At 37.4% G+C, this 24,310-nt stretch overlaps 1 protein-coding gene across 1 annotated transcript in view; it reads right to left on the reverse strand.

Moving 5' to 3' along the window:
• Positions 1-19,419: 19,419 nt before the first annotated feature.
• lsamp (limbic system associated membrane protein) overlaps positions 19,420-24,310 on the reverse strand; it is a gene marked incomplete at its 5' end in the record, with an annotated part of 42,687 nt that continues 37,796 nt past the window's right edge. Inside the window, one exon of the mRNA XM_082179225.1 lies at positions 19,420-21,454. Coding sequence (XP_082035351.1) covers positions 21,357-21,454 — 98 coding nt within the window. The 3' untranslated portion in view covers positions 19,420-21,356. The remainder of the gene's footprint in view (positions 21,455-24,310) is intronic.

Here is a 24,310-nt window from a genome sequence, read left to right on the forward strand (position 1 = left end):
GCTGAAATAAGACCACAAAACTCATACAAAATATGTGCCCACAAGACTTTTGACTAATGGATGTTTTCTCTTGGAGTTCTAGCTTCAAAATTATGTGAAAATAGTCTTGCTTTATCGTTCACAAAAAAAAAATACATTGATTTAAATGGTGTAAAACAGGTTTTGCTTGGAAAGCCAATATGCGAGGGGGAGGAGTAGTTTACACCTTAGATTACCCAGTCCCACCCACTCTGCATAATGACTCTGCATAATTAGCCATTCATTCAGGTGTGACACTGACTGAGCCACAATGCAAGGACAAAATAGCCTATATATTTAGAAGAAGACTTATATTGACCATTTAAGATTTTGCTTACATCTATCTTGTAAATATGTTTTGCTATTTTATTAAAAAGGTTACAATTACAACAATAATTACAATTTCAGCAATATTTCTGCAAAAAAAGTACTCTTTCTTTGTAAAAAAAAAAAAAAAGATTATAGGCCTACATTTTATCATATGTATTCATTAGTTTGAATATAGCCAACATTGGAACATCTTAGTCTATGACTTTATTTTTGACAAAATAGTATTTTATATATATGAGCAGAAAAGCTTATTTGATGTGACAGTATATTCTACAGTAAAAACTGTACCCAAATCTAGTCAACAAAATGTTGTCTTTCATACTTCGCCTGACTGTAACGCAGTAACTGTAACTGTAAAAGCAGTTTATTCTTTCACACACAGACGCGCGATTCATATTTAGGCTAAACAGTCTTTACAAATATGTACCCTTCATTCATCTCACAGAAACGCTATTCATATTATAGAAACGCGATTCATCTTTTTGTTTACATAAGCCTACAACGTTATTCCATAACGTTATTCCACATTAACACTTGAGAAAGGATAACTTAGCCTACCTCACTCCTCAGCGGGATCTGCTCCTCATATCAGCACGGAAAATTTTCTCCATAAGGTAGGCTATATTATGCCTCTTTGTTTACAGCTGATGTGGGGGCGTTTCACAGACTGAAATGGTTCTCAGAATTTGCGTTTGAATAGCACGCGCTCTCCGGGGAGTGGTCAAATTACTTTTGAATGGCTCCTAATGAGCTCGACTGGAGTCGCTCTCTTTTTATACAGATTACAGAAGCTGATAATATTTGTTTTTTATATAAATTACTTCATTTAAAAGCTGCGATCTCAAGCTTTATGCCCGTGGGTCTGTTTGCCTGTTTGACTGAATTTTCGCGGAGTTATAGATAATTTTCGAACGCGTTTCAAATGGGAGTTTACTGACAGAGAGAAGGCAGAAATAGCATCATGTTAGGTTTTCTTTATTTGTCAAAAAGCAAAACACTTTATTTGTATTGTGAGTATACAGAAAAAAAATAGAAACTGAACAGGATCGATTGATGTATTACACGAAAATGAAAGATCAAAATTAACAGAGCATTTTGTGTTTATTTTTCATTGCTAAAAAAAAAAACGAGCAAAACGCGCGGGGCGTTTTTGGTCCCCAGAGGGTTAAGAGAGCAGCCAGAGAGATGGAGCGCAACTGGAAGAAAACTAAACTAGAGGTATTTCGCATTTCATGGAAGGAGAGCTCGATTGCATACAGAGAGGCTTTAAAAGCTGCTAGATCTGCTTATTTCTCAACCCTATTAGAAGAAAATAAACATAATCCTAGGTATTTATTTGAAACGGTGGCTAGACTAATGAAAAAGAAAGCTTCAAACCCAGAAGTTTCCAAGCAGCACAGCAGTAATGACTTTATGAACTTCTTCACTTACAAGATTGATAATATCAGGGAGAAAATTATAACTATGCAACCATCTACAAATAGACAAACACAATATATGCCAAACCTGGACAGTTCCTATCTTCAGACAGTTTGTCTTCAATCTCTTGATACAGCTCCTCACTTCCATGTCACATTCAAACTCTTGATTGGGTCATTAAATTTAAGCTCAATATGAATTTCTAATATATACAGAAATATACAGAAAAGGTAGAGACCTGCAAGACAAAAAATAAACAACATTAAAATACATTTCTTACTCTCACTTCAGTTGGTTCTTCACTCTCCAAACACTCTCATCACAGACTGACAATCCTGTGCAGGACCAGCCTGTGGGCATTTATACTATTGGCCACAACCACTGACAGAAATGCAAGCAACCAGGAATTAGATTCAACAAACAACCAAATCTCAATATAATACATTTCTGTACATGCCCTAATCCACAAATGATTATTTAACAGACATACATACTGCATTTCATCATTTTAAAACAAACATTCCACTTCATCTTCTACACTTGGTTTCTCCCAAATTCCAAGATGCACCACAGCATAGATATATATGTTAATTCCAGAAGCAGTTCTGGTTTTTCTGGTTTTCTGTTCACTTGGGCTGTTTTAATTAAATTGTGCAAAGTAAAACACGCGGTAGCAAAGCTCATCTGACTGTACAAAGATATACTATTGTGTTCAAGTTGTAATTTGGAAAAATACATAACATGATTATGTAAAAAGGTTGGGAGTACTTATATCGGTAACACTTTAAAATACGGATCCTTCGTTAATGAATAACTACACAGGAACAAATGAGTAACACAATGTTAACAATCTAGTAACTACAGTTAACTAACAAGTAACTCTGATTAACGAATTAGTAAGTAATAGCACACAGATTTAAGTGGTAGTTCACTATTAACTAATCAATAACTACTATTTTTTTAATACTTCCCAGAGAACTACTGAATTTTTTACAGATTTAAGTGGTAGTTCACTAATAACTAATCAATAACTACAATTTTTTAATACTTCCCAGAGAAATAATGAAAAAAATTCACAATTCATGCAAAACTTAATAACTAATGCAGGAAAAATTACTAGCACTAGATTAACGTTACTGCTAGATACTGTACACTAATTATCAATATGTAGTAGCGTAGCAGACTTATGATTTGGGAAAGCTGTCAATAATTAGCCTATGCACGGCTGTCTTTTAGAGAACTATTCATAAACTAAATAATTTTTAAGAATTGTTTTTATAAATGCACTTGTCTGGAACACTTACCCTGTGGCCGATTTTCCGGCATTCCTCTGGACTGGCTTTGAGTAACTAGACTCATCATGGTGAGTACTGGAACATACTGAGTCATCAGCCATCCAAATACCAGTTATTTTATTATTTAACCTACCTCTCAAAATTGTTTTTATGTATGTCTCTTTGTTCATATGTATATATATATATATATATATATATAAATATGTGTGTGTATATATATCCTGTGAATGATTAGATGATTCTACCCTTTCGGGTCGGCTCTTCATTAGTAACTACAGCATGGAATCATGATAACTAGTAATGACTCAAGTGTTAATGCATACTTTTATAGGACTTACAAATTATTTGGATCCGTATTCTAAAGTGAAGATCATGTTAACTAACTAGTAATGACTCAAGTGTTACTACATACCTCTATAGGAACTACTAATTATTTGGATCCGTATTCTAAAGTGAAGATCATGTTAACTAACTAGTAATGACTCAAGTGTTACTACATACCCCTATAGGAACTACTAATTATTTGGATCCGTATTCTAAAGACACTGTGCATAAGAAAGCCCAGCAGCGTTTACACCTGCTGAGGAAACTTAGAGATTTTAGTGTGAGCAAGGATATTTTAATTAGGGTCTACAGGTCACTCATTGAATCCATACTTACCTTCAATATTTCAGCGTGGTATAATGCCCTCACCGTCAAGTACAAATCCAAACTTGCACGAATTATAAATCAAGCCAGTAAGATAATAGGCTCCCCTCAAACTCCCCTAACAGAACTTCACACCCGGTCAGTGTTGAGGATAGCCACTACAATCACACAGGATCCCACTCACCCCCTTAACCAATCCTTTCAGTTATTGCCATCAGGTCGACGCTACAGAGTCCCACTTGCAAGGAAAAACATATACAAAAAATATTTTATTCCCACGGCCATTACTACACTGAACAATCATATATAAAACACATCACATCTTTGCATTTTGCACATGTTGTATAGTTAATGTAGCTAAGTTGTTTTGAGTGTATTTATGTTTTCTTTTGTATGTGTTTTATGTTATCTGAGCCTGCCTTGTCAAAGACAAATTTCTGTCATTTGTGACAGACAATAAAGTTTTTCTAATCTAATCTAATCTAAAGTGACGATCATGTTAACTAACTAGTAATGACTCAAGTGTTACTACATACTTCTATAGGAATTACTAATTATTTGGATCTGTATTCTAAAGTGAAGATCATGTTAACTAACTAGTAATGAATCAAGTATTAATGCATACTTCTATAGGAATTACTATCTACAACTTCCCCAAAACCTTAAAATGACTTCAGTGTTTGGTTGTATATGATATTTATTCATCATGACTGATTTTAACAATACGCCTGGAACAAGCAACAGCTTAAGTAGCAGTGACACTTGGCCATATTTATGATGGCTTACTTTAAACAGTAGAGAATAGAGAATAGACAGCCCGTTCTCATCCCAAGGCGTCATATATTGACGCGTTTGACATTTCGTCTACATCGAACGCACATGGCACCCTTTAGCGTCAATATGAGACGCAGATAGAAATGGGCCAGAAGGCGCCTCCTAGCGGTCTAACCCTATCCCTACACTACACCTAAACCTACCCATAACCGAACAAAGCTCTGTGCGTCTCGTATTGACGCTAAAGGGTGCCATGTGCGTTCGATGTAGACGAAATGTCAAAAGCGTCAGTATTATGACGCCCAAGGATGAGAATGCGTTGGAATAGAGCCACAAATAGAGAATTCTAAAGCTTCTAGGGATGTGCAAGATTATTCAACTAGTTAATTACACGATACTGCTGCGAGTCATCTTGGAGTTGTAAATACTAATCGTTTACTTGTTTTTACCCCCGGTTTCACAGAAAAAGCTTAACCCTATATTGATAATTAGTGTACAGTATCTAGCAGTAATGTTAATCTAGTGCTAGTAATTTGTCCTGCATTAGTTATTAATTAGTTTTGCATGAATTGTGAATTTTTTTCATTATTTCTCTGGGAAGTTTTGAAAAATAGTAGTTATTGATTAGTTAATAGTGAACTACCACTTAAATCTGTGTGCTATTACTTACTAATTCGTTAATCAGAGTTACTTGTTAGTTAATTGTAGTTACTAGATTGTTAATATTGTGTTACTCATTTGTTCCTGTGTAGTTATTCATTAACGAAGGATCCGTATTTTAAAGTGTTACCCTTATATCTACTATTTTTATCTTTTACATTCAGTCAGGCTGATGTGACGATGCAGAAGTTTACCTGAGTCTCCAGATTTGCTCGTCTGCCATGTGCTTTCTCTAAATCATGTGAAAGGTAGATTGGAACTTTCTTTTAATTAATATTTTTGATAAATGGATGTTTGATCATGTATCAGTCCATAATGTGTTTTGGATGAACTATAACACAGAAAGCATTATAGCAAAACCATGGAGTTTTTCAACCTTCACAATATATTTCCAAGACTCTTGTGATGGTACATCGACTTATAATAGGTTGAATGACACGTCTGCCATAGCCTGACGGGGTCACTACGGAACTTCGGGGTTCGGGTGGTAACCCGAGCACAAAAAGAACTACAAAATTTGACTGCTTTACGGCATACCTCACACTGTTTATAGCTCTTTTTATTTGTATTTTTTTTTAGTTCTGAACCTCCACAGATATTGATATCACTGCCATTCAGTGGGTAACGGACCATTTATTGACTGATATTAGCACATTAGCACATCAGCTGTTGTGTGCTGTGTAACATTTGTCACAAACAGTTGTAAACTGACAGCTGTACCGACGTAGCCTGACTACGTCAGACTTCGACAATTTCACATATGTGTGCTGAAAGGAGTAGTATGTCCGAAACCTCAGTATTCATAAAAGAGTAGGCGACAAGTTCCCGGATTATCTACTACTTCCGGACAAATTTTCGAGTGCTCATCCGATGGATACTTTTCTATCCCAGGAGGCCACGCGAGAGGACACGTCATAATCGAACATCGCGGAGATCAGATTGAAGGTGTAAAGGAGTTACACAGTAGTTGTAATTTTGCTGTAAAAAAAAACGTTTTATGTATAGCTATCAGGGAGCTCCAGTAAGCACACTTACGTCTCCAATGTGGATTTACATAAACCATATACATCTTAAAGACGCTCATTTTAAATGTCTATTTACATCTGACAGGAAAATCTTCTATAAGTATTGCAGAAGAGCACATCACAACATGAAGTAGACATCTGAGAGATGAATGTGTGCTATTATGTAGGATAATTCACTGTTGTCAACACTGTTTACATTAGACAAATGAGCTGTAAGTAAAGTAAATAAACAAATCTATAAAGTAACAAAACATAAGTTATATATTTTATGTGTCCATTTGTACTGTTAAATTGAGGAACATTTATGTTGGATAAAAAGTGATTAACACATCCGCCACAACCTCATCATGTAAATGTAGTGTTGAGTTCATAAATCACAGAGGTAATGTGAGTCTTGTCTGGATGTTACAGGGACAGATGAACACGTGTGTGTGTGTTTGAGTTCATAAATCACAGAGGTAATGTGAATCTTGTCTGGATGTTACAGGGACAGATGAACACGTGTGTGTGTGTGTTTGAGTTCATAAATCACAGAGGTAATGTGAATCTTGTCTGGATGTTACAGGGACAGATGAACACGTGAGTGTTTATCCAGTGGAGAGTGGCTGAAGAAGGCTTTGAGTGAGTATACTACAGAAATGAATGACAACATATTGTTGTAGTTTATTTTAATTATTGTAATTTCAAACAGAGCTTTTACGACACTTTTCTGATTCTTGATTTATGTGCATTTGCTGCAGATCTTTTGTGGTGGAGCAGGACCTGCAAGGAAAGATGAATGATGGCGGCATTTGTGGGGGGGAAAAGGGTATTTTAGGGATCTTACTAAAATATAAAGTAAGATCTAATCACTTTGTTACTTCTAATACAATAACATGACACTGTTAGGGTTAGGGTTAGGGTTGTGTTATGTTTGTGTATTTTTGTAGGATCTGAAATCTCTGCAGACTGGTGTGAACACTGAGGATGAAGAGCCCAGAGCTGAATCCTGGAGATGGTGTTGAAGACTCAAATTTCATCATTTAATGTTTTTAGTATTATTATTACTTTTTTACCTTTTATTAATATTCATAATCAGTAGTATTATGTATCTCTTTTATACTCTTTATATACATTCATAATTATTTGTACTCATTGTATTTTGTGAATATGTGGGAGAGACTTTGGGAGACTTTGGACTTGAGTGTGCTGCTGGACTGACATGTATATGCAGTTTTTCATCAAGCATAGTATAAGGGGAATACATTCCAACGTTAATGGAAACCATATGTTCTTCTGCTGAATGTATGTGTTCCTATGGTGATGTAGTTTTTTCCTTGGTCAGGGATATAAAAACCAAGCCCTGTTTGTCCGAAAATCAGGAAGAGATGGAAATGTAGGAAAGATGACTGAGAAGCTGAATTAGACCTTCGCTTGGTCCATTGTCTCTTCCTCCTATGTTTTATAAAATAAATAAATAAGAGATCTCTTGGCAAAATCACTGGTGTCTGTTTCCATGAAATTAAACAACAGGGGAAAGCAAGATTTTTAAATCAACAATTTGGCGACACGAAGAACAGGATAGTATATCCAGAAATAATGTCTCAAGGTAAGACTTTTTCCTTTATATAAAAGTTCTAAGTCTGCCTGATGATTAGAGACAATGACTGTAACTGCTAAAAAGAACTGTGTTGTTTAAGGAGCCTGTGGTTTTGCCAAAGAATATAAAACATAGTATAATAAAAAAATAAAAATAATTCAATTTAATTTGGCTTATTTAAGTTCTCTGAAAAGTAAACCTCTAAAGTTATTTGATATGCTGGGATTGAGAAGGATCTTTTTTAGAAAAAAGACCATCTAGTCAAAAATTTGGGAGAATTAGCTGTAAGACAGTAAAACTATTATTTGCTGGTTGTCACTGATTGGTGGTTGGATAATATGGCGAGACTGTTTAAAACGATGGCAGAGTAATCTCTAAAATATATCCAACACACGGAAGATTCGTACTCGAGGCGAGGAGGTGAAACACAAGCAAAGCTCGATTGACATGAGCGGTTAAAGTGTGGCGAGTCTGTTTAAAACGATGGCAGGGAAAAACTCTAAAACATTAACACGCTGGAGTAATACGAGTTAAAATAGTTAGGATCGCGTGCATTCCAACTTTGACCGTAAAGCTGTTCAAATATTTGAGGATACTGATCAGAGTAAGCTTAAAGAAAGAAAAAAAAAGGAAAAAGAAAACAAGAAATTAATCTGAGAGAAAATCCACAAATATTAAAAAAAATAATAAAAAAAATAGTTTTGAGTTAACTGGAACCTAAACAAAATACTGAAAAACATTGAAGTTAACTTTTCTATAAAATGTTCTTTTGTTCTGTAAAGGGAGAAAGAGTGAGGCAGCCCCTCCCTTCAGAATTTGCTCCATACCTTCATGCACACACATACTGTAGTTTGGAGAAGGGAGGGAGAGAGAGAGAGAAGAAGGGTAGCCTCTGACACACACACACACACACACACACACATACATACATGCACATATGCATACACACACAGACATAGGCTTGCAGTTCTGAGCGCACACACATAATATACAGAGAGAGCGAGAGAGAAGCAGAGTACCATAGCCCCACCCTTAGAGAAACACACTCACAGACACACACATCCCTGCTGTTCTGAGCAGCACAAAGTAACTTTGCAAGATGGCAGAAAGTGACTGTAACAGCAGAACAATTTCGGCTTGGTACCTTGAAAGAAAGAACAAGAAACAAGCTAAGCTTTTGAAAAAAGGACTTGACATAAATGCATATATGGATGCACAGTTACACTGGTTCGAGTCTCAAAAAGACAAGATAAAATCACAAGCATTTCCAATACTGGCAGCTCATTGGATTGTAAAGCAAGGTGGAATTTGTTGTGATATAAATGGCGGTCCAGTTCCACTTGCTGAAGCAATGAAGCCTCAAATTGAAGCATTTAATAAGTTGAACAAAATCATGTCTATTAAATGTTCAGATGGAGAAAATACAACCAATGATGATTCGTTTGATCCAGATTGGACAAATATAATAACTGAAGCGGAAAGAAAATATTCACAACTACCAGTGAAATCCGCAACCACAGTAACGCCTCCTCCTTATAAACCAATCTATCCAGCTTTGCCTGAACAATATACAAGTTCATCTAAACCTGTGACACAGTCTCAACCTTCGAGATCAAATGGAGGTCCAGTTGACAAGATGTACATTGCATCTGCACAAGCAGCTCCAGTAATAACAAGATCTAAATCAGCCCAGCCAAACAGAGACATGTTGCGATGTACACCAGCTCGTAATTATGGATCTGACTGGGATGATGAGACAAGAGATGACGACATGATCACAGTTGACAAGATCGGTCCTGAATTTTCTTCACCTGTTATTAAAAGGGAAGACTTACAATTTGAAATGATGACAGAAGAGAGACCATTCACACCAGGAGAACGTCAAGCCATTCTCACAGCCTTGCCTCCTCTGAAGAGACAAGATCCAAACACGGAGTTTTGGCGAGAATTAGACTCTCTGGTTGAAGCACATCAAATGACATTAAAAGACATACACACCATTGTGAAAGCTAAAATCCCAAGAGACAGATGGGAACGCTTGCCAGCTTCGATAACCACAGCCCAATGGATAAATTTGTGGGTTGATGACCAGGGGCGACCCCTGGGTCTTTGGCAAGCATTAGATGTGTTTCGAAAAGAAATCCAAGAAATCTTGGGCAGTGGAAAAATTCCTTTCACATTAGTGACATTGATTAAGCAAAAGGATGATGAATCTCCAGATGAATATGCTCTGCGTAAGTGGAATGCTTACGAGAGATGGGCTCTCTGTGCTAAGAAACAACCTGACAGAGATGATGTACAGTTCACTGACACACTTGTGGATGGACTTAGTACAAAATACCAACAAGCCTTATCACTTGGAGTCAATCCAGGTGAGACATATGATTAGATTTTGCAATGGGCTGGGCGCTTAGAGATGGCTATGAGATCAAACAAGGAAGAAGGAAACAAGCCAAATCGAAGAGGAGTGGCAACAGCTCAATACCACATGGACACAAAGAAGAGGATGATTTTCTGCACCAACTGTGGAAAGCGTGGCCACTCAATAAAAGATTGTTGGGCTAAAGGAGGTGGAGCAGAAGGTCAAGGTCCATCATTTAAACAAGTCAGTGCGAAAAAAAATGATGAAACCTCTCAAGGGAAGATGTGGACTGAAGCGCAAGTCCGTCAGCTCATAGAGGGAATTATGCATCCGCAATAGGAATCAGCGGCCCCCTGTATTAGTAAGAAAAGAGACAATCGCCTTTTCGTCAATGCATTGATAGGGGGCCACCCATGTGACATTTTGGTTGACACAGGAGCAGCGATTTCGATAACAGATCTGAACCTACCTACAACAGATGAAACTATGGAAGTTGAAGGAGTTGGAGGAGGTATCACTAAATTTTGCAAAAGTATACAAGTTCCTTTGCAAATACATGAAGATGAAGTCTTATGGACATCTTTCTGGGTAGGGCCGAATTCACAAGGAAGCCTTATTGGCATGGACATTCTTCCACTGTTGAACATGATCATATTGACAGTCGTCAAATCGCTACAACAGCTGGAATAATACCACACGAAGATCGCACATGTAATCTAACGTCTGTTGGTACAGCAAAACCAATTATCAGAGATTGGGGAAAAGATGGTGTGTGGGGACTTCTGTGCAGTTTATATCCAGATGTTTGGGCTAAACACAAATTGGATTGCGGTAAAGCCAACATTGACCCTGTTGTTATTGAGGGACCGATACATGCCCCTCATAAACAATACCCTATCCGACCTGAAGCAAGACAAGCTGTGGAAGAGATAGTGGCAGACTTGGAAGCTGAAGGAATCATCCGACAAACTTCATCAACCGCTAATAGTCCTGTCTGGCCTGTCAAGAAATCCGATAACTCATGGAGATTAACCCCCTGAGGTCTACGGTATCGCCGGCGATACCAGCTCGCTTTTTTTTTATCAATGTAAAAGAAACTCATAAATACTCTGTTGACTTTGATTTTCCATAGGAGTTTCATACATCAATCGATTCTGTTAAATGTGTATTATTTTTGTGTATACTCACAATAAAAACAAAGTGTTGTGCTTTTTGCCAAATAAAGAAAAATAAACACGAAGCGAGTTCTGCCTTCTCTCTGCCAGTGAAGTCCATTCTGAAACGCGTCCGAAAATGAACAATAACTGAGCGAATACTCAGTCAAACAGGCATACAGAGACACAGGCATGAAGCTTGAATTCTCTTCTTTTAAATGAAGTAATTTATATAAAAAACAAATATTCTCATCTTGTGAAATCTGTATTAAAAGAGAGCGATTCCAGTCGAGCTCATCTCATCTCATTACGTTATAATCGGCCACGCCCACGGAGAGCGCGCGCTATTCAAACGCAAATGACTGAGACGATCCCATACAAACTGTGAACGCCCACATATCAGCTCGAGAAAACACATCAAGTTTATTCAGATAAGTGTAGTTGTCTATACTGTCTCGCAGCGCTGTGAGGAATAATAATAATGGAAAACTTACCTCAGAAGTGCTGGTATTTCGAGGAGCAACGGATGGAATAATGTAGTAAGTTTTTTTTTTTCATTCTCAAGTAAATCGCGTTTCTGTGTGAATGAATAAACGCAGAGATGCGCTGTTTACCACAACTCGCAAAAAGACGGTTTAAATTTGAATTGCGTTTCTGTGTGTGAATAAATGATCTGCTTTTAGCAAACTATTTTGCTATACTGAGTAAAATCGATTGAAATATGTTGAAATAAAATGTATTTGTATAAGCAACGTATTAAACTGCAAATTAACATTTATATTCCTTATAATAAAAACGAAAGACCTATGTTACAGACATATGAAAGACAACATTTCGTTGATTAGTTTTGGATAGATTACACATTTTTACTGTAAAATATCTGCCACCTCAAATAAGCTTTTGTTTGCCAACTTTTGCTAATATGTTAAATATAGTATGTTTTGTCAATGTAGGCTATATTCGAAGTTTGAAATATGTATGATAAAATGTATACTTTAGTTTTTACAAAGAAAGATTACACTTCAATTGTTGTTGTAATTGTAACCTTTTTAATAAAAAAATATATATGTACAAGGTAGATGTAAACAAATTTTAAAAGGTAAATATAAGCATTTTCTTTAAATAATTTTTATTGTGTTTTATTATTGACAAATTTGGGGAGAGGATACATACTCCAAAACTGAAAATACAGTATGAGAATTAACTGCACAATTAATAGACATGTTTTCCTTGGATATTATACAATTTGCAAGCAAAATTTGTAAAAAAAAAAAAAAAAAAATTGACATGCTTCCAACTGTGAACCAATTTGGTAGAATATATATATATATATATATATATATATATATATATATATATACTGTATATATATTGCTCTTGCATTCTTTCTTGTGGCTATAGGTGACACACCTGAATGAATGGCTCATTAAGTATGCGGGCCCCATTGTCTCCTAAGGTGTGAACCACTACATATGCATGATGCTGTTGAATGGTTGACGCCCCTTGCGCATATTGCCTTTACAAACAAAAAGTGTTTTACAAGATTTAAATCAATGTATTGTGTTATGTGAATGATAAGGGCAGGATGATTTTCACATCATTTTGAAGAAAAAACTCTAGGCAAAGACATCAATTAGTCAAAAGTCTTATTGACACGTATTTAGTATGTGTTTTGTGGCCTTATTTCAGAAACTTTAGTTTTTAGTTTTTTCAATAACCATGCATAAACATTATTCTTTCAAAAATACAAACATGTACATGCATGTTGCTCACATATTATGGTAGCCCTGTTTGTGCTAAATAGAGTGTAATTATACCTTTGCCATTAATATGTTTATAAGCAACTGAAAAAAGCACAAATGTCAGGGCATGTCAGAACATCTCAGGGACCCCAAAAACCCCTCAGACCTCAGAGGGTTAACCCTCTGGGGACCAAAAACGCGCCCGCGCGTTTTGCTCGTTTTTTTTTTTAGCAATGAAAAATAAACACAAAATGCTCTGTTAATTTTGATCTTTCATTTTCGTGTAATACATCAATCGATCCTGTTCAGTTTCTATTTTTTTTCTGTATACTCACAATACAAATAAAGTGTTTTGCTTTTTGACAAATAAAGAAAAACTAACATGATGCTATTTCTGCCTTCTCTCTGTCAGTAAACTCCCATTTGAAACGCGTTCGAAAATTATCTATAACTCCGCGAAAATTCAGTCAAACAGGCAAACAGACCCACGGGCATAAAGCTTGAGATCGCAGCTTTTAAATGAAGTAATTTATATAAAAAACAAATATTATCAGCTTCTGTAATCTGTATAAAAAGAGAGCGACTCCAGTCGAGCTCATTACGAGCCATTCAAAAGTAATTTGACCACTCCCCGGAGAGCGCGTGCTATTCAAACGCAAATTCTGAGAACCATTTCAGTCTGTGAAACGCCCCCACATCAGCTGTAAACAAAGAGGCATAATATAGCCTACCTTATGGAGAAAATTTTCCGTGCTGATATGAGGAGCAGATCCCGCTGAGGAGTGAGGTAGGCTAAGTTATCCTTTCTCAAGTGTTAATGTGGAATAACGTTATGGAATAACGTTGTAGGCTTATGTAAACAAAAAGATGAATCGCGTTTCTATAATATGAATAGCGTTTCTATAATATGAATCGCGCGTCTATTTGTAAAGAGTGTTTAGCCTAAATATGAATCGCGCGTCTGTGTGTGAAAGAATAAACTGCTTTTACAGTTACAGTTACTGCGTTACAGTCAGGCGAAGTATGAAAGACAACATTTTGTTGACTAGATTTGGGTACAGTTTTTACTGTAGAATATACTGTCACATCAAATAAGCTTTTCTGCTCATATATATAAAATACTATTTTGTCAAAAATAAAGTCATAGACTAAGATGTTCCAATGTTGGCTATATTCAAACTAATGAATACATATGATAAAATGTAGGCCTATAATCTTTTTTTTTTTTTTTTACAAAGAAAGAGTACTTTTTTGCAGAAATATTGCTGAAATTGTAATTATTGTTGTAATTGTAACCTTTTTAATAAAATAGCAAAACATATTTACAAGATAGATGTAAGCAAAATCTTAAATGGTCAATATAAGTCTTCTTCAAAATATATATTTTGTCCTTGTATTGTGGCTCAGTCAGTGTCACACCTGAATGAATGGCTAATTATGCAGAGTCATTATGCAGAGTGGGTGGGACTAAGGTGTAAACTACTCCTCCCCCTCGCATATTGGCTTTCCAAGCAAAACCTGTTTTACACCATTTAAATCAATGTATTTTTTTTTGTGAACGATAAAGCAAGACTATTTTCACATAATTTTGAAGCTAGAACTGAAAGGGACAACATCCATTAGTCAAAAGTCTTGTGGGCACATATTTTGTATGAGTTTTGTGGTCTTATTTCAGCAACTTTCATTTTTATTTTTTTAAATAACCACGCATAAACATTATTCTCTTAAAAATACAAACATCTACATACATGTTGCTCGCATATTATGGTAGGCCTGTTTGTGCTATATAGAGTGAATTTACACCTTTGCCATTAACATGTTTATAAATAACTGAAAAAAGCACAAATGTCAGAGCATGTCAGAACATCTCAAGGGCCCCAAAAACAGCTTGGTCCCCAGAGGGTTAAGCCAGTAGGTGGCGACAAGTGACTGTCTTTATGAGTGAACAATTGAAATTTAATTGAACTGATTAAATAGTGCCAAAAACATTGATTAACTCAAGAAAGAAACAAGTTGCTGAAACCAATCTTTAATGCTAAAAAGTTTACATCTATGTAAAATAATCCTTGAAAGATTTCTCATTTAAGGCCATTCCTGTTTGGAATATGTGATTGTGTATTGTCAACAATAAGCAGAAACATTTTGCATTTCCATTTTCTAGTGTGGATCATTCATTTCAACATTTATCCTCATTCTCATGTTTAAGAATCTGTTATCTGCTTGACAAATAATCTATGCTACTGCCCACTGACATGCTTTTAAAGCTATTGTTATCAAAAAATGTTGGCCTTCAAACACCTTAAAATGCACATATGTAGGTCTGAGAAATCAACATTTTCTCTGGGGAGCATGCCCCCGAACCCCCCTAACTACCTCACATTTGAATGTGTGTGTCTGTGTGGTAATATGGGCTGGTGTGGCAACAGTGCCAGGACTGAATTTTTTAACCAGTCTGCCCCCTGCATATAGGCCTACAATATACATTATTCTCTGTATCGAATCATGTTATCATATTACCCACCCCAGCCCCTGATGTTTCAGGCTCAGCCCCTGGTGTTTTTAAAACCTAGAAACGCCCCTGCTCATTACAATGGCCCTTAAAGAATGTTAAAAAATTTGTAAATGGCCCTTGATAGGAAAAAGGTTTCCCACCCCTGCCCTAAAACATATTATCCCAAAAACTACATTTCCCATAATTCCCAACCGAGTATATAAAGGACACCAGGAAAGGCCGCGCCCGTTTAATTCCAAGCCTTTATTCCATGCTGCAGTCATGGACCTCGGTGGAACCACGGGTAAGATGTACACATTTAAACACACTTAAATAAAATGTTAAACCCATAACTTGGTTGTGGTCTCATTTACTCACTAGCGTGCACTCTAGAAATAAATGATTATTGACTTTGTTGCTCATTGGGGTTTACAGCACCAAAAGACAACATGTGTTTGGGTAAATAACATTTAAAGAAACAAAATAATTAGTAAATAAGTAGACAAAACCATTAATCCTCTAGAACAAACAAAATATCAATGTCATATTCAAAGTAAACTAGAACTATTCAAATTAAGTGTTCATTCAGTGTGGCCTTAGCCATCACAGGAGTAACAAGCGCCACTTTAATTTACAGCCCGCAGGAGTTACACTTACCCTGTAAATACACAGTTGAAATGGGTAACAAACACTACTTACTATGTAACAATACGAAACAACACTGTTTGCACAGTAATTACAGAGAAAGGTACTCTTATTAAGAAAACAAAACAAAAAACTTTTTAATTACACAGTATATTTGCCCTGACATTTAAGTGTCATTGCAATACAATGTGATAAGGTAAGTACATGGTACGTTCTAAATTAAAATCTTTACTTACGAAGTTCTTTGCAGGTTGTATATCTGCTTGTTACCCCTTTATTACCCAAAACTTAACATATTGTTCCCTTATACCTACACGGAAGTACACTATAATTACAGAAACGTACACAGTAATTTCGGTTTACTTACGCAGTTGTTTGCGGGTCGTAATATAAAGTGTTACCAAAATTCTCATTAGTATTGTAAGAAAACACTAATTTTACCTGGTCAAAAACAGCTCTGTTTTCAGCATGCCGTTTAAGTGCATGTGTCTTTAAATGATAATGAGCTTTGCTCACCCCGCCCCTCTGCTCTGTGGGTACACCGTTTGTAACACAATAACCATAACGCGTTGTTCATTATAAACGTGGGATTATGAATTATATTGAGAACGTTGTACATAGAAAGCATGCCGTAATGTACCCTGAGTGTAAACAGCCGCATTCATCGTGAAGCGTGCTAGCGATTTGCAAAGATTAATAGAAAGGTTAATAAAACGTTACACTCACTTCAGTTCTCCTGGAGGTGCAGCAGGAACACGAATAGTTGGTACCGATCCTTTTTTCAGGAGCAGCTTCTTAGCAAAACCAGCTTTATACTGACCCTCGTGTGTAAAGCAGTCTGGTGTGTGAAATGATTCGCGCAAACATGAAAGCATTGACGTTGATCGTGGGGAATATTCCCTTCGAAAACAAACTCAGCCACTGCGTCTTCAGCAGTTCGGATTTATGAACATCAAAATGATGCTGTGTTCCTTATTACACCCAAGAGCAGAACACCACACTCGCTAATAGACGCCATTCTGCTCATAGACAGTGCTCCAGCGTATCCGCACGGACTATGATGACAAACAGCTCGCTCACGAGCGAGGGCGGGTCTGTGTTGAAACGCTGCTGTCAATCAACAATCGTGGGAGGGGCGTCCGACCGTGTGACGTCACAAAATCGAACGGCTTGATTTGAGATGGGGGGAAACATATAAGAAGATAAAAAAAAAAACACTGGATGGATTTTTATCATTTTATGATGGTTGTGTACAGGCACTGCCAACACACATTTCAGTACAATCAACTTGTAAAAGTGCATGTACATTATATGACCCCTTTAAGTACCGGTTCAAGAACCGTTTAAGCACTGGAGCCGTTTAAAAAATACCGAGTAGGTACTGGTATCGGATAAAACCCAACCAATACCCAACCCTAGCCTGTACATTGGCATAGCCAACTTACATTTGTGCCGTCCACAATTTTGATTTATTTTCTTTGGTATTATAATTTGTGATAATCTGTTTTTTCTATTACCTTTAATCTGTTTTTTTGCATCTTTTGGAATTAAAACCACTCTGGACTGTGCTATTTCTGTGCTATTACACCTCTGGCCGCTGGTACATCCTAACACAGAGTTTCAATGAAGGGACAGAAATCTCCCAGATTTAATTAAAATAGGACATTTGTTCAGATGCACGAAAGTAATATGGTTTTGGAACGACATGAATGAATGAATGAATGAATGAATGAATGAGGCATTTATATAGCACTTTTCATATGTACTACTGCACACCCAAAGTGCTTTACAATCATCTCGGGGTCTCTCCTCATCCACCACCTGTGGACATGATGTTGAGCAAATTCTGGCATTCATATTTGGGTGAACTAACACTAACCAAATCAGAGTGCGTGCTTTAGCACTTAGCCAGAGACGGACGCTCAGTCCTAGTCATATATCATATATAACTCGGCAGTTTTTTTTCAACAACAACACCGTTTCATTTAAATACACGTAATACTACCAAAAAAATTAGTTTGTAAAATATTTGTAAAATACACACATATATGATGTCTATGGAAGCGGCAAATAAAACCATGTACCAAATACATTGTGAAGTTAACTAAATAGTTTACTTTTAGTTTTACTTTTTATTCTTCTCCCACTTCACCGCCCACTTACTTTCGGGAGAAGTGGATGAATTTGCGTGTTGTAAATCCGACAACTCTGATTCTCTTCGCTGAAGAGCGAACTATTACATGGCGGCGCCGATCACCCGTTAGTCAAACATAGTCATTATAAAGCACAAAATACACTCAGAATCAAGAATATCACGATAAGAAGCAATTGTTCAAGCTAAAACCAAGAGGTTTATTTTCTCATAGCTAAATGGACTCTGTGTAATTTTGAATACTGAAGACAATGGACAAACTTAAGGCTCTTGATGAATCCAAAACCAAGAAGGTTTATATCTTATAGTTCATTTTCATTTTCATTTTCAACTTAAAAGTGTTAAGTTTCTTTCGTTAGTGATTTTTGTTAAAAAAAAAAAAAAATCTGTCAATTTATGCTTGTTTGTTTTTTTGTTTTTTTTATATTCTATTTACAAACTCACCACACACAATAATGGCCAATAACTGTAATTTGTTGAAAGCTAATTGTTTTCTGAAAAAGATGACACCTTGCACATGAAGATGGCACATTGTTTTAGAATTTTACAGTCAAAAAATTGTAATATGTGAAAAACACCTATTTCAGCTTCAGGTTCTAAAGGGTTAATGGAGCAAGGAAGTGTAGACAATTTTTGCTATGCAGTTTAAAGTAAAATAAATATTTTTTAAATGTCTCACTTAATTCTATTCAACATTACTGTTATGCAGTTCAGAGTAAAACGTTATGTAATGTTGGGGTGTGGGGGGGGGGGGGGGGGCCAAGAGATCCGGACTTTGCTTGGGGCCCCCAAAATAGTAAACGTGCCCCTGCTTATGAAATACTTATGAAAAGTGTACTTATAAAATGCTTATAATAAGTGTCCTTAATAATATTTATAAAAAGCAGATTTATAAAATAATTATCAGTGTACTTATAAAAGCACTTTGAATGAATAATGTTCTATCTTTCTAAGTGTTTGTATGAACTGAGTAAGTATGAACTGAGTAAATTTGACCTGTAAGTATTTTCTGAATAGACACATGATGTCAGATCCACTCTGAAGAGGATTTACTGGCGTCTCTGAGAAGTGAAGTTTACATCGACCTTTAGATAAAAAACACAATAACAACCATTTAAAGGGAGATCTAACAATCTTTATATTCCTTTATTTGCATGTTACATGATTAACAGAATTCATAATCCTCATTTTCTCACCAAAAATTACAATCTTCTTTCTTCATAAACCCACTTTCAAATACATCAAATTCAAAGACTTTATTTCCATTTTAAACATTTCATGAAGTACTTTACAGTGCAGAAGGGTTTAAAAAAATGACTGCGGAAACTTTCGAGTAAATAAACACAGTTAGAAAATGTTCATTGCTTTTCATGAAGATGTCAGTCAAACTAGCGGGAAGTTCTCACTGAAACTCCGGGGTCCCATAGCAAAAGAAGATCGACAAACACACACTGCCTGCTTTTCTCGTCGTGTTACAGAGCATCAGGAGTAAAACACACACACTAATCATGATGGAATTAAAGTCAAATGTTTTTGTAGCTTGTGTAACTATCAGACACACGCAGAGGCATGCATCAGATACAACACTTCAGGACGCTGGACTCTGGATCAGATTAAACCCAAATATCCGAGATACTACAGGAGACACATGACTAGCCCTTTAAATCCCGTGTTCACACTGACACGAGTGGGTTCATCCAATCAAGGCATCAGAGCTCACACACTGAAAGCTTAGTGGCTGTGAGCTGTCAATCAAAGGGCTGTGGGTTAAGAGCTCACTGCTGTTATTAATATAGCATTCTTTTTCCTTTATTATATAAATGTGTACATACAACCTGTTTTACGCTCTTCGAGAAATAAGAAAAGAAGACGAAAGCTTCACGAATTCAACGACAAAGAAAATGAACATGAGTGTGGCTTTCAGTGTGGTTTGTAAATCATCCCTAAAATGGCTTAAATTGTAATATATAATGAAATCTTTAATCATTTGGCAGTCAGTGATTCAGCTCATTTCTGTACAACTACTATTATAATAACTAATGAACATAAATGTTCAGTCTCTATAAATAATAAGAATAGTAGTGCAGCCGCTTCAAAGGTAAATCTAGTTTTAGAATGAAATATTTAAATATTTGTATTAAAAAGTTTAGTATCTAATTTCAGTTTGTTACAGGAAGCATCAAAGCTTAACTAACATATGAAGAATCCCAAACTGAAGATTTATTTCTTTTCAATTTGAGGACATTCGATTCAAAACAACATTGACAGACACGTGGAGAAGATTCTATGGGAATGAGCAGCGAATCAAAGCTGAGCATTCATCGGTGTCGTACATGTCAAAGTTCACACGGTGGTTCAGACACACTTTACCACGGTAAGAATCATTCCACAGAACTCTACAGATTTCCCTCCAAAACAAAAACACCATTTATTTTCACTAGAGAAACTTCCACACAGGAACCCTGAAGAAGCAATGCAGATCCGTCTAGGACTGATGTGGGCGGGGCTGGGGACATGGGAGGAGCTTAGTATGGTGCAAAGAGGGTGGAGCTACACATATGGGCGGGTCTTGGCTCTGTGAGAAGATTCTACGACCAATCACGACCAACACTGACGACTCTTTCAGCCGGTGATTGTTCTGATCTCAGAGAATCTTCACGAATGAAGAAGATACAGCAGAAAACGTGTTTGTCACAATACAGTCCTTCTGTTATTAACCACATCTAAATGATTCTTTCATTAGTTTACATCAGGCAGATTTCGCAACAGTATTATGGGAAAACACAATGAGATGAAGTGTTTTCAGCATTACTAGCTGATCGTGTGGGCCGGAACTCTGCTCCAGTCTTCTGTGGGGAATCACACACATGCACTCAACCTTTCAGACACACGGACGCCACTGGAAGTCAGTGAAGGACAATATTCAGTTCTTAAAAAGAGCACCTTCTTTCTTTTCTCCATGTCATGTTTTTCTCCTGATAATAAGACGGTCGTCCTGCCGGGGCGTAAGGGTGAGCGTGGATGACGAATGGAAACAGTCCGAGACGATCGACCGCTGAACATTAACACTGGAGAAGAGCCGAGAGAACACACAGGAGGAGGAGCCAGAATGATTGACACATGCAGCCTGAGGCGTTGATGTCCCGCCCCATCCCCGGTTCTGAGAGAGAGAATCAGACACACACATGTGGTGAATGTGGACATGCTGAACTACATCAGTGTGTGTGTGTGTGTGTGTGTGTGTGTGTGTGTGTGTGTGTGTGTGTGTGTGAGAGAGAGAGACAGAGAGAGAGAGACACATCTGGTGAATGGGGACATCTGCTGGTGGACATGCTGAACTGCATCAGTGTGTTTGTGTGTGTGTGTGTGTGTGTGTGTGTGTGTGTGTGTGTGTGTGTGTGTGTGTGTGTGTGAGAGAGACAGAGAGAGAGAGACATGTGGTCAATGGGGACATCTGCTGGTGGACATGCTGAACTACATCAGTGTGTGTGTGTGTGTGTGTGTGTGTGTGTGTGTGTGTGTGTGTGTGTGTGAGAGAGAGAGAGAGAGAGAGAGAGAGAGAGAGAGAGACAGACATGTGGTGAATGTGGACATCTGCTGGTGGACATGCTGAACTACATCAGTGTGTGTGTGTGTGTGTGTGTGTGTGTGTGTGTGTGTGTGTGTGTGTGTGTGTGAGAGAGAGAGAGAGAGAGAGAGAGAGAGACATGTGGTGAATGTGGACATCTGCTGGTGGACATGCTGAACTACATCAGTGTGTGTGTGTGTGTGTGTGTGTGTGTGTGTGTGTGTGTGAGAGAGAGAGAGAGAGAGAGAGAGAGAGACATGTGGTGAATGTGGACATCTGCTGGTGGACATGCTGAACTACATCAGTGTGTGTGTGTTTGTGTGTGTGTGTGAGAGAGAGAGAGAGAGAGAGAGAGAGAGAGAGAGACATGTGGTGAATGGGGACATCTGCTGGTGGACATGCTGAACTGCATCAGTGTGTGTGTGTTTGTGTGTGTGTGTGTGTGTGTGTGAGAGAGAGAGAGAGAGAGAGAGAGAGAGACATGTGGTGAATGTGGACATCTGCTGGTGGACATGCTGAACTACATCAGTGTGTGTGTGTGTGTGTGTGTGTGTGTGTGTGTGTGAGAGAGAGAGAGAGAGAGAGAGAGAGAGACATGTGGTGAATGTGGACATCTGCTGGTGGACATGCTGAACTACATCAGTGTGTGTGTGTTTGTGTGTGTGTGTGAGAGAGAGAGAGAGAGAGAGAGAGACATGTGGTGAATGGGGACATCTGCTGGTGGACATGCTGAACTACATCAGTGTGTGTGTGTTTGTGTGTGTGTGTGTGTGTCAGTGATGCGCGGGTCAATGTATAAACAACCCGCACCCGACCGACGTTTTCAACTAACCCGCCCGCAACTCGGACCGCAAAAAAAAAAAAAAAAATAAATAAAATTTGTACCCGACCCGCTTCCTGACCCGCATTTTTTAAAAAGTAGTAAATGCATAGCAAGAAGTACACATGACAAAGCCAGCACTTTGGTCATCATCTTTCATTATTTCGGCAAATGTCTCCCACACTTTGCTCTTTCTGTTTGTGTATTTGCGGAGCTTCCACTCCCCAGTCTTCACATTTTCTCTTGCCGCCTCCATCTCTACCTGAGCTCGACTGAGCTCGTTCGTCATCTTTGCGCCAGTTATTCAGCCAATAAAGTGTAGGCCTATGTATTTCATAGAAAATTGCATGTGAGCGGAGTGGAGCGGGAGCAAGCGGGCGGATCTTGGAGAGAGCGCAGAGCGGCATTTTTAAAAAGATGGAGCGTCGCCCTATTTCCCGCTCCAATTTCGCTCCGCGCACAGCGCGATTCTGAAGCATGCTCAGTCAAGCCTGACTCAGTCTATGTTGATGACTGCAAGATGGATTCTATTTTCAGTCAAAACTCGGCTCAAAAATGGAGTTAAAAAAGTAGGCTACTTCAAAAAGGAAAATAAGAAGTCATACAGGTGTACTATAATATAAAACTAACTATAATGTGGTAGAAGAAAACGAATGTGGAGACATCGTTTCAGTCAGTAAAGATTCATTTTGGAATCTAAAAAGACACATGCAGTGTGCTATGTGAACACGCTGGGAAGAAAGCAAAAGGTTAGCAAATCGAATACGGTAACTTGTAACAAAGTGTAAATTAAATACAGCGTAATATTCAAACAATTGATTTACAAAAGCCCATTTAAATTTTAATCCTGCGCGCTGCGCAAAAATTCAGTTATAAGAATGTTGGCCTAATAGTTAATTTAGCCTACTTTTAAAACGTTTAAGTATATATTTTTATATTTTTGTTTATATAAATTTTATTTATATTATTAGGCCCATTTATTCGTTTTATTTTACAGCAGTTTGTGTGTAGGCTACAATGGATATAAGCCCATTTAAATTTTAATCGTGCGCGTGGCAAAAGTTAACTTAAATTCTGGCCTAATAGTAAATTTACTTTTAAAATTATGTAGGCTATATTTTTGTTTATATAATTGTTATTTATATTATTAGGCCCATTTATTCGTTTAATTTTACAGGACTTTGTGTAGGCTATATTTCTTCTTACATAGGCCTAATTTGTAATTTGAAATAAAACATTTATATTTGAAAAATGTTGTTGTTGCTCATTAGTTCTTTAGGAGGTAAGGCTGTGGTCTAAGCTAACAGTGATATACATGTAGATTTCTTTTCCTTTTTTGGAGCGAGCGGGGGCGATTTGAGTGGAGCGCGGAGCAAACTGTGTTGAGCGCTGAGCATTAATGAGCGGAGCGGCCTGATGTAGCTTTGAGCGGGGGAGATTATCACCGCTCCACTCCGCTCATATGCTCTCTAGTACTATATAAATTACAAAGGTTTAATTGGCATCAAACGACCCGACCGACCGCGACCCGAATATCATTACAAATATTTTTGGATGACTCGTAACCGCAGGCACCCGCTCATTTCGGATCAACCCGCGCATCACTGGTGTGTGTGTGTGTGTGAGAG

This window comes from Leuciscus leuciscus (assembly GCF_965113295.1).
Source record: "Leuciscus leuciscus genome assembly, chromosome: 9".
Classification (NCBI taxonomy): domain Eukaryota; kingdom Metazoa; phylum Chordata; class Actinopteri; order Cypriniformes; family Leuciscidae; genus Leuciscus; species Leuciscus leuciscus.